This window comes from Gallinula chloropus (genome assembly GCF_964237585.1).
Source record: "Gallinula chloropus genome assembly, chromosome: 3".
NCBI classification, from domain to species: domain Eukaryota; kingdom Metazoa; phylum Chordata; class Aves; order Gruiformes; family Rallidae; genus Gallinula; species Gallinula chloropus.
Window position 1 is genome coordinate 9,815,531 of NC_140087.1, and position 11,823 is coordinate 9,827,353.

Sequence of the window (11,823 nt, forward strand, 5' to 3'; positions counted from 1 at the left end):
AATCATGGATCCAAACTGTACCACATGGAGACTATTTCAGATATAAGAAGGAAAGGATCCTGTTCCTTTACATATTGTATCACTGCAAATGACTGCCTGATCTGATCTGCCTGACCTACACCTGAATCATTCTCCCTTGTGAGAACTGTACAAACAAAATTTATGACATCTTTTGAAAAGTACCACAGAAACAAGCCTTACTGATTTCTTCTATATCCTAAAGGCAACAAGCTTCCCTCTGTTCTCAACTGTTTCTACGTGTCTCTCTCTGCTGCATACGATTAGCACACATTAATATAAATGAGAAAAAAACTACTTCCAGCATACAGAACTCTGGGTCCAAGCATACCCTCATATGCCTATAGTGAAACTGATAGCATCAAAAGCAGAGAGAAATAGATTCAATTAGGAAAACTGCAAAAGAATAGAATTGTAATGATGTTAGCTATGTATGCATTCTGTTTAATCCCTCTCCCCCCCTTCTGCATCTATAGTAGATCTGTTCAAGGAAAATTTGAATTGGAGCCATTCCTGGTATTTTTGTAAGGAAAAAACAGCTTAGATACAATGATACTGATGTTTTATTGTGTCCAATCTCAGTTACAGTTTTTTGTTAATGGTTATTTTTCTATGAAGGTTGGAAGATACAAAGACAAGATTTCACAGCCTTCAACTGGCCTCAAAAAACTGCATCAAGAAGCCAGTATTCAGAGAGACCCTCAGTGCCACTTGCCCATGAATCCCAAGGCAACTGAACATGCGTATCAGTTTGGAGGAACAGCGAACAGCCGACAAGAATTTGATCACATACCAAAGGATTTCAGTGAGAGGTAAAGGAGCCATAGAACTTAAAATTAAATATATTGGGGAGGTTAAAGATGCATTTCAGATAGGAAAAAGAATATTGTTCTGCTTTTACCCTGGCTTTTTCCTTAGGCCAATTTTTCTGTACAGCACATTGTTAGGATATATTAAAAGTGTTTCAGTTGAGTAAGAGCAATAAATAGAATGTGTTTCCAGTTACATCCCTCTTGTGGAGTCTTCATCTGCACTGTATACGAACAAAATGTGTCTCCCTGGCTATTTGTATGGAGACTTGGAGGATGTTAGTTCTGTGCTCCTTTGGTCTCTTTATGTAAAAAGCAATGGCATAAGAGCCAAGCTGGAAAAGACAGTTCACCAAGAAATGAAGCAGTTACATGCTGAGTAGACATTGCCAGCTGTTTAATGGTTAGGAATCTACACAGTGCAGTAGGACATAAAGCTATGAAAGCCACGTCCAATTCAAGCCATAATGGAAATCGAAGTAATTGTGGGCATTTAATTCTCAGGCTCCCATAGAATATGCCATATGGTATGTAATGACCAACAAAGGATTTTGGTTTAATATTTTCCATGAAAGACTATAAATTCAACAACACTGCACTTCCTGGAAGCATACCAGACCACTAACTCAGAAGAGTGCTATTTCCTGACTCAAATAGAAAAAGCATTACGTTTGTTTTAATTCAATAGTGTTTTACTTAGGAAAGTCCTGATGGTGCCCATATGAAGAAGGAAAACCCAAACTTTTAATATGTCTCTTCATCCTTACAAGACATACTTGTTTTACAACTGTTATTACAGCTTCATCATTGTAATGTGCATCTTAAAAAAACAATGTTTTTTTAAGACTTGTGATGTTTCCTATCAGCCAATATTGGCAAGGGCCTAAGTGTATGTGGAATGTACACACACACTAAATGGGGAATGCATAGATCCTTCTGGCAATACGAAGCATGGAAGCTAGGCTAGAGATCTGGCATAAGAAGCAGAAGTAATCAGTTTGTCACTGACTTACACCAATACAGCTTTACCATTTTTTAGACCTAAAGCAATATGATCAATCACTCAAGAAATCTTCACCATTGGCAGTGTCAAACCAGGTTGATATAACTTGCCATTTATCTTGGACTTTGGAAGGAACTACAAGGAACAAGCAGTTCAGCAGTGAGTTTGGAATAAATTTAAAGATTTGTGAACTGTCAAGCCTCAGTGCCATCACAGTTAAAAAGTCCCCTAAAGTTGCTGTTCAGCAGGAGTGGAGATGTAGTGGATATAGTGTCAGTTATCAGTGGTCTGTATTGATTTTATTCACTCCAGAGATTTTAATTCTTGGAAAACAAGTTATTTGGAAGGCACCTGCTTCTGTAACTTCGACTCCTACTCCAAAAATTAGTATGGAATGTTTTTCAGAACCACCACTTCCATAAAGGAGATGTACATCCCTCTGGATGAAAGGAAAATCTCAGTCATCTTCTTCCCACAGTTTGATTTAAATCAGTTATATCTGCTCTAATTTTAATATTGTGTTTTCATGTGCCAGTGCTCAGTTCTCTATCAGTCTGAAAACTCACTCATCTCATGGAATGATTTTCTACATCTCGGATCAAAAAGAGACCAACTTCATGGCCCTTTTCGTTGCTCATGGCCGACTCATTTTTATGTTTAATGCTGGTCACCAGAAGATAAGGATTAAGAGCCAAGAGAAATACAATGATGGCCTTTGGCACAACGTAAGTAAAAGCAAGCAATTGTTTTGATATGCTATCAAGACTGCAGTAAAGATGCTGCTGACATGACAGCTCAGGGTGTTTTCATTCATGTGTTCATAACCATACTTGTATGTTGAGAAACTTCTGCCAGTATTTTTAAATCTTCCATGTGGCATTTTATCAAGTCATAACTAGGGACAGGGAAGTGAGTCAGTTATAGAAATCCAGCAATTCCCAGCACTAACAGCTGAACAAAAGTGACCAAAAGAAGCAGAACAGTGGAGCAATTACGAGTTAAGTTAGCTAGGAAAGGAAGGACTATGATGATTTTGTTCAGCAGATCTCTCTGAAGTGCCTTAGACTCCTTCTGTAGACTATGAAAATAAGAAGACAATTTTAAGGGTCAAGCTGAATTTTTCTCTGTAGGTACCTCTCTCCTCACTGACTACAGAGGAAGTAACTAAATTACTAAACTCCTAACTTGGGCTTTTAAGTATTTAAAGCAGACTGGATGGATGTGAAAAGATAAGGTTGTCCAGTGAAGAATATTGGCAGTTAATAGAACAGGCTTCTAGAGTATCACTCCCAAGCTTTTCTTCTCAAACTTCTTAGCTTCGTTGATTGCACAGGAGAAATTAACCATCAAATATTTTTTCCTCCCTTTCTAGGTGATATTTATTAGAGGCAAAAATATTGGTCGCTTGATAATCGATGGTCTCCGAGTACTTGAAGAACCCTTCAGCGGTGATGCTAACACCTGGCAAGTCACTGAGCCGCTCTATATTGGGGGTGTAGCTCCTGGAAAAGCTGTAAAAAATATCCAGGTAAAGCAGACACCCATGACATCATCCCATACCTCTAGATAGAGCTAACACAAAAGCTGACTGTAGGGATGAGCTAAGGCAAGAGCATATTATGGTCTGAATCTTCAGCATGCTGATGAGTACACAGCTCTTTTCAAGTGGATAGCAAAGCTCCTGCAGGGCCGAGCTGGCGAGAGCTGGGCTAGGTTTCCATTAGGATATGCATCAGCAACTGGAAAGCCAGTAGTCCCTGAGGAACAGAGAAATCCTAGTGACATTCAAGCTTAGTTAAGACAGGTAAAGATAGCTGAGGTCAGTTTCACCCTAAGGTCTGAGATACAGATGCATTTCAGAGAGACTTTAGTGTTGTCTTAGTATCTCTGTTTAAAGACAATACCTAGAAGTCAGGATTCTGCTCTGCATCATGGTACTTAAGTATATGGAAAGGACTGTCAGAGCAACAATGAACATAACCAAGTGTCCTTCAAGGTAATTTTTAGTGTTATGTGCCAAACAAGATAGATGCCCTACTCAGAAAAAAATGACCCCTGTCTTGCCTTGAGGGTATGAGGTATGTATAATGCTGCCTTGCTCTAGCTGTGCTTTGTTTCTCATGGTTCAATAAGGATTGTTTGAGAAACAACACAAGCTGGAGTTACCTTGAAGTCACAGGAGAGACATGAGAGGCCATGAAAAGCATCTGTCCTGCTTCTCTTCTCTGGAAACGTTTTTTATTCAAAACTGATGCACCAGACAATCACAGCCTTACAGCTCATAAACAAGTACAAATAAGGTCAGAAGAGTTTATCTCCTTCAGTTTATCTACTAATCAGCCTTTTTTTTCTCCCCCTCAGATTAACTCTGTCTACAGTTTTAGTGGTTGTCTCAGCAATTTACAGCTCAATGGAAGATCAATAACTTCAGCTTCACAGACATTTAGTGTGACACCTTGTTTTGAAGGCCCATCAGAAGCAGGAACATACTTTTCATCAGAAGGAGGATATGTCATCCTTGGTAATACATGACTAAATAAATGTATCCCATAGTAATGCTGAGGTATATTCACTGTGCTTCAGAATGGCATATTTCACTAAAGGGTGTGTTAATTCCCAAGGCTGTGAGCTGTAAGGATTATTAGATGGATCTTTATTGTGGCAAGCAGATGATGTTGACATATAACAATGTCACAATGAAACAAGCTGATACATAAATACATCTGTATGTATATATTAAAAAGAATAATTTCACAATGGAATGGGTTATAATATGTTAAAAATTATCATAGACATACAGTAGTCAATGTGGCTAAGAGAAAGTACAACAGCAAGTAGTTATTCCTTGTTTTTTTAATTAATAAACCCACATGGAATTCAAAAATCCTAACAAAAGGCTTTCTGCATGTCTTGATAACGAGCAGCATGACAGAACACATCTTGTCTGTCATTTACACCTGCTGTGTTCCAGGAAATGTTTTGTGAGCTTTTTTTGGTCACAAAGACTCTGATCTGAACAGAAAACTGCACAACCCTGTTCACTGGCAACACCAAGAAGAATTAAGTGGTGTTTCTAATTTGCTCGCTGGCCTGCCACCATATTGAAGAAAGGGAGTTTCTTCTACTGAATCATCAAAGCTCAAGTGAACTCCCACTCACTGTATAAATGCTGAGTGTCTAGCAAATGGCACAGTAAGAAACTGCCAAAAAATACAGAGAATTTACTTTCTGCTGTCCATGTCATTGCTAAGAAATATTTTTAAACAAAATACATTGTTAAATGATGAGAAAAATAAATCTGTTTTACTGTTGCAAGCAAACAAAACAAAACAAAAGTTAAAATGGGTCATTGACAGCACACCATGCCCTCTCTTCAAGTATGTGTAGTGGCACATGTTTCAATAGTTTTAAAGAGAGAACAAATAAGTTTCACCCTGAGCACTGAATTTCTATTTTGTCTTTGAATAAATGTCCAATTTTATCACTCAGTGCAACAAGAATGTTACTCTTTTTACCTCACAGATGAATCCTTCAGTTTAGGCCTGAAATTTGAAGTTGTTTTTGAAATACGTCCCCGAAGCAGCTCAGGAATTCTACTGCATGGTCACAGCGTGAATGGGGAGTACTTGAATATGCACATGAGAAATGGACAGGTATAATGAAGGTTACATTTCCTCCAGTGCTTTGACTGCCTCTGCTACCTACCTGGGCACTGCTGTATGCTGCTTTTGTCTTACAAATTTCCCATTAATTGATTCTTATTTCTCTCCTAAATATTACATTAAGCAACCCAGATATTTATTTCAAAATACAAAAAAATAACACCTAAGACAAAATCAGATCACTTTAATGATGCCAACTATAAATACTTAATGAGCAGTTGAAAGGAAACAAGAAACTCTTTGCTGTTCCTCTTTCATTCACGTTTAAAATGTGTAACAGTTCCAGGCAAGGTTGATGAATTCTTATTTCTCCTTTGGTAAAAGAGAAGTCTGTCACGCTCATATTCTTCTTCCCTTAACATTCATGCCTGTGGTGGGGAAACTGGGGGAAAGGAAAAGTTCTGAATGTCTGTTGATCTGATCTCTAGAGCCTCTGGATTTTTGTAAGGCCGCCAGTTGAAAGAGAGAGGTTTGAAATAAACTTACTGGTCATTTGTTTCTGTTGATAATTTTTATTATGTTCACTGCTAAAATCTGCATCCCTTCATGCTACTCATTGCACACATAAAGTAGTAAGTCGCAGTCTAAATGGACAAAACAAGCAGAGGTTTAGAGCAGGGTAATTATCTTTTTTTCCTTTTTGCAAAAAAGTAACTCAGGGCATAGTCAAGAAACTGAGCAGAGTGGATACTGGTTAACCACTGCAATGCACTACCCAGCATGTAACTGTCAACCAAAGTAGAAGGGTATTTAAGCGAGTCTGGCTTTACCTTGGTTAGAAACACAACACCTGAGGAAACATGCTGTCACCTCTCTTACAAGAGCAGGGAACTACAGTAGTGAGTGAGTGAACAGTTCAACATGGTGATTCATCCTATCCCAAAGCAAGTGTCTAATACAGGTGACTAAATGAGCTGTCATTCAGAGAACCTTTTTTTTTATATTGGCTATAGAGAACTGGTGCTTCAGTTAGTCACTTAACTTCAGAAAGCTGATCAGATAAGATAAAGCCCATTCTCCCAGCAGTATAGCGAATCAACAAAGAACCTTTTAAAGCACATTTCACTGCTGTGTATCATGCCACATTTAAAGGTTGCATCTAGACACAACTGCTCCAGACAAGTACTCCTCATGTCAAGATCTGACAGAAGCTCTGTCTAGATAAAAGCACTGTGTAGACAAGATGGCCCAGCCAAATCTTAGAAGTGTCCTATGGTGGGGAAAAGTGAGAATCATTGCATTTTTGTTTTCTGATACTTTTGTGGGAAAACAGTTTAGAAATTTCTTAGTTACAACTATATTGAAACAGAGATCCTCTAAAATTAAACTGAAGTTGTTTCCTTTCAAAGTTTTCAGTCAACAAAGGTGCCAGTATTATCAGGGCCAGCTTACACATTTGAAAAGCCTGAGTGGCTAGACTCAGTGTTTGGGGTTGTCTAGCAATCACCACTTGGAATGTTGTGCCCCACAATAGGGATGTAACACTGCTCTGCTACTGCTGCACTATTTCCACACAGAAAGAAACTAATCCACATAACTAAAGCTGAGGTGGAAAATTCAGAATTAGGTTCACGTTCTAGATTTGCTGAGATTTGCTGGTAAGCTTGAACAAGTAACTTAATTAATTTTTAAGTTCCCTATCCCTTTCTAACATCTTGTCTGTTTATACTTGGGTTTCTCATCACTGTTTTCCTTATTAAGTGGCTAGCAAGATGCCAAAACATCATCTGATGCCTCTAAACACTAATTTACCACACAGGAAATTATAGAGTAGCAGTACTAGAAAATTTGAGTGAAATTAGCTCTTACTTTTTTATCTTTTTTTGAACTCTTCCTTGAATTCGAATCAGGAATGTTGCAGAACTATTGAATCTAAAAGGAAAAAAATTTTTAAAACCCACCACCCTACATTTGTGAATTAGAAAGGTGCTTCATTTTAAAGAATTTAATGAAATCATGTTTTTTTGTTCTTTCACTTACATACTAGACATCTTTTGTGTGCTATTTAATACAAATAATTTAGCATTATTATAAGAAAAGGAAAAAAGAAAACAGGAAGGGATTTATAGTGATGACGACATTATTTTTCCCCAGGTTACTGTGAAACTGAATAATGGAATCAGGGACTTTTCAACTTCAGTGACACTGAAACAGAGTCTCTGCGATGGCAGGTGGCACCGAATTGCAGGTCAGTAAAACATGGTTGGCCCACAAATAAGGTGACAGAGCCCAGTTCTCCCTCATCAGATATCCACCTCCATGGGCTAGTGCACTGGGGATGGAGTCATACTTTCAGTTCTTCCTTTTCACCTGTTAAGACACAGGTTTGTGTGAAAGACGCTGTTGTATTTGTCCCTCAGGCACATGATAAATGAACTGTAGAGTTTCCTAGAAGGACAAGCACAAATTCCTATGAAGAACAAGCAAAGATTTCTTATTTAAGGAACACAAGACAGCCTAGCTGAAATGCTGGAAATCCTTCCTAAGTCATATACCGGACAATATTATTATTCTCCCAATTAAAGGTGTCATATACCAGACAAATATTCTCCCAATAAGACATTAAGTAAGTTGGCAGAATGTATACACTAAGTATATACTGCCCTTAAAGGTCAAATAACAGATCTGGGCAGTCCCTGACTCACACAGAGAAATCTACAGTCAGGATGCTGCCTCTGTGCCAGACAGCTGTCCTTCTTTCCTAGGTTTGAAAGTCAAAAAGTACTTCTAAACCTCAGGTACTTTGAATTTCCTTACCTTCCTGCCTAGATGTTGAGTTGGGAAGTCTCCCAGTGTCACATCCAGAAGAATGCTATGTGCACCCTTTCCCCATGCATTTGGTTTCCTTCTGAAGGAAACCCAGACACACAAGCAAGGAGGAAACCTGACTGCATTCTAGTACACCCCCTCTGGGGAAAAAGTTGGCAAACAGTTTTTCTAAACCACACACTGTTGTGAGCTCATACCGTGTGGCCAGCAATCCATAGCCCCACTCAAAAGAACTCTTACACCCACAGTGCATCTTCCCTTGGCCCTGCTCTATGCCAGAATCTGCCCACATACTATTACTGGTGGCTCACATCCAATCTAGCAAATATTAAATCAAACTACTCAGATCAAACAGATTAATTCCTCTGTCTGCCATAGAAAAATCACTTTCTACTTCTTACAGTCTTCTTGATCCCTGTTCCTTCTCCTTTCAGTTATCAGAGATGCTAACGTTGTGCAACTGGATGTAGACTCTGAAGTCAACCATGTAGTAGGGCCACTAAATCCAAAGGCAACTGACCACAGGGAGCCCGTGTTTATTGGAGGAGTGCCAGGTAAGGTTTTGGCAGCTCTGTCGTACCTTGCTCTCAAATTTCAATGCTGTTTCAAGAGAAAACATAGACAACTTGGTTTTCATTTTTAAAAAGAATAAAAGGTATCTCATGAGAACAGTTTGGTAAAATGCAAAGACTCGAGAGCTGATGAGAAGTCTTCAGCCTCAAGTTCTCAAAGGAAAACAAAAAAAGTGTTGCTTCATTGAAATTAAAACATTCACAGTTCCTGGAGGGTCAGGTACAGACTTGGTAGAGAAGTCAGACAAGCAGTCAGACAAGTCAGCTAGAAAAAAAATTGGGTTTTTTTACATTTTATTTTCCAGGATGGGCCTACTGTTTTTTAAGAAGGGATTTATTTATTGATGTGATTGGAAACCCACTGTCAGTATCTGGAGAGTTAAGGTTTTGTTGCTGATAGGCTTCTTTACTCTTCTTGAGGCAATGGCATCTGAACACAAGACGAAACATAAAAATTCTTTTTCTGACTATTGGTTTCTATTTCACAGATGTCTGCAAATGTGAATTTGTGACTCACAGACCATCTGTGTAGCGTGGGCCAAGATTACTACATTTACTTCCCTTATACAACAGACAGAGCTACTCTGTTGGGGTTCATATACAAACTGTAATCAACACTACGTGATTCAATTTTTAAGTCATGTCCTGTACATTTCTCATTGAAAACATGCAGCATTATTTCTCTGTGCCTTGCATGTCAATCACAAATGGCTCTAACTACCAAATTTATTATATTACTATCTTGGATTAGTGGCTTGAGTGTGTGATTTTCTCATCCATCCCACACTACCAGGAGGAAAAATGAGCCTAAAGGGAATAATAAAATCTATGTGCAGATGCTTGTTCATTCTTTAAATCCAAACTGGAATTTTATTAGGACAGAACTCTTCCCAGAGAGGTAATATAAAGTGGTAATTGCAAATGCTGTTCTGCTTCATAACGGAGCCTTCTACTTCTACATTAATTATAGAATACTAAAGCAATGTCATACATTGCCTCTATAATACTGTTATCACTCTAGCACAAAAAAAAACCCCTTAGAAAACTTCACATCAGCAAACAAGATGCAATACTACCTAATACCATGTAAATGTAGTACACTAAATGCAAACTAACAAATCAGACACAGAAGACAACATGTGTAAAATCAAAAGAAATTACAAGCATGCACCCTGGGATTCATCTACTCAGTATTTAAAAGAAAATGCAATTGTCAAAAAATGCAAGATTGGGCCTCTATGGACTAGGTACATAAATGTTGGTAACTCCCTGTGCTTTCTCTGATGACCTCTAGGATGCTGGCAATGTGGGAGGAACATTTTAACAGACCCACAGAACAGTCAGAGAGCTGTAGTTAGTAGTAAATTGAAAAGATTCTGCCACCAAACTCAATACGTGGGTCATCGTGAGCTCTAACTTATTTGTTTTTAAATCTGCTTCTTCCAGAGTCCCTGCTGACACCCAGCCTGACCACACGCAACTCTTTCATTGGCTGCATTCGGAACTTCATGATTGATGAAAAACCAGTGAGTTTCAGTAAAGCAGCTTTGGTTAGCGGTGCCGTAAGCATCAATACCTGTCCAGCAGCCTGATAGTGCACTGCATCAATCCCATAAACCACAGAAAGAAGAACAGAGCAAAAGAAAACAGGTTCGGTAAGAGCAGAAGAATGAAAACGTCAAGGATCCATCTACAGAAAGCTGTATGTTCAAGGGTCGCTTCCAATGTTTACGTGCAAACAAAAGTCACTAAAGGGCTGTTGCTTCTGCACTTCTCTAACTATACCACAAGAGTGAGCTTTGCCATTTCTTATAGCATATGCGTGGCCACTCCGTTACAAGAAACTGTGGGATTATAAAAGAAATTAAAAATATATTAAATATGTTACTTTCAAGATAAATCCTCTACACTATTTCATTCCATACCTTAAGTCACTCTTTGTTCTGCAGGAAAGGATCTGATAATGCACATTAAAGAATAAAGCTAGATAATAGACTTACATTGCAAATTATTGTGTTCAAGGATTATGTTTTTATTTTATTTTCCATTCAACTCATTTATATATTCCTCAATTAAAATGGGGTGCAGAGAGCACATCAAATATGTAAGTTTACAAACAATGAAAAACTAAAATTTTTATTCCACTTCTAGATTCCACTGATATGTTCTAGCACAGCATGAAGATGGGATGTATATCTTTTCATAAAGACGCTTTTTATAACTGATCATTTACCACAGCTATGAAATTTTAGAGCAATACTTACATAGGAAGGGAGAGGAGAGACAAAATTCTAAATTTCAACTTTTTTTCCTCTAAATTTTTAAATCCACTTGCATAGAAACACAGCACTAAATCCACAATCTCATTTGCACTAATATAACACAAGTAAACACAAGATATATAAAGCAGAATCATAGTCACAGTTTCAGACAAATCCATTGTGACATAAAATCATCACTTCCTTGTGAGACTGCTGCAGGACCTCAGGCTACAGCAGTAAACCTCAAATTAGGAACACATTCCTGTGGAAGATAAGCTGCTGCAGAAGAACTGGAGGTGAACTTGGAAGACGGAAACAGAAGGCAAAGGGCTGCGAGTCTGAGCTGTGTTAAAACCATAGAAGGTACATGGAAGTTAATGCTGGGCTTTAGCTCACAGTAGACTTGAACATCAGACAGAAGTCACTTGCAAAACTTAGTCTCTTCAAGGATAAGCTACAAGGCAGCAAAGCCATTTAGGGTTTTTATTCCTTAAACTTCCGTTGACAGAAAGTTTAATGATTGCTGGGCAAATTATTGTTGGAATCAACTCCAAACGTGGCCAACTGCAAGCAGCAAAGTATGAAATGTGAAAATAAAGGACAACACCCTACAGACTAAAAGTTAATAGGAGCTCATCTGGAAAACACACAAGTGACAATGGGAATCCAAAGATCTTGAATCTACAGACAGCTGGAGGAACCATCACAGTAAGATACACGTAAGCAGTA

General features: G+C 38.3%; 1 protein-coding gene across 1 annotated transcript in view; it reads left to right on the forward strand.

Moving 5' to 3' along the window:
- LAMA4 (laminin subunit alpha 4) overlaps positions 1-10,935 on the forward strand; it is a gene marked incomplete at its 5' end in the record, with an annotated part of 102,145 nt that extends 91,210 nt beyond the window's left edge. Inside the window, 8 exons of the mRNA XM_084261325.1 lie at positions 637-830; positions 2,366-2,555; positions 3,203-3,358; positions 4,192-4,351; positions 5,353-5,483; positions 7,587-7,680; positions 8,696-8,815; positions 10,280-10,935. Of these exons, the coding sequence (XP_084117451.1) occupies positions 637-830; positions 2,366-2,555; positions 3,203-3,358; positions 4,192-4,351; positions 5,353-5,483; positions 7,587-7,680; positions 8,696-8,815; positions 10,280-10,425 (1,191 nt within the window). The 3' untranslated portion in view covers positions 10,426-10,935. The remainder of the gene's footprint in view (positions 1-636; positions 831-2,365; positions 2,556-3,202; positions 3,359-4,191; positions 4,352-5,352; positions 5,484-7,586; positions 7,681-8,695; positions 8,816-10,279) is intronic.
- Between the last annotated feature and the right edge of the window lie 888 nt (positions 10,936-11,823).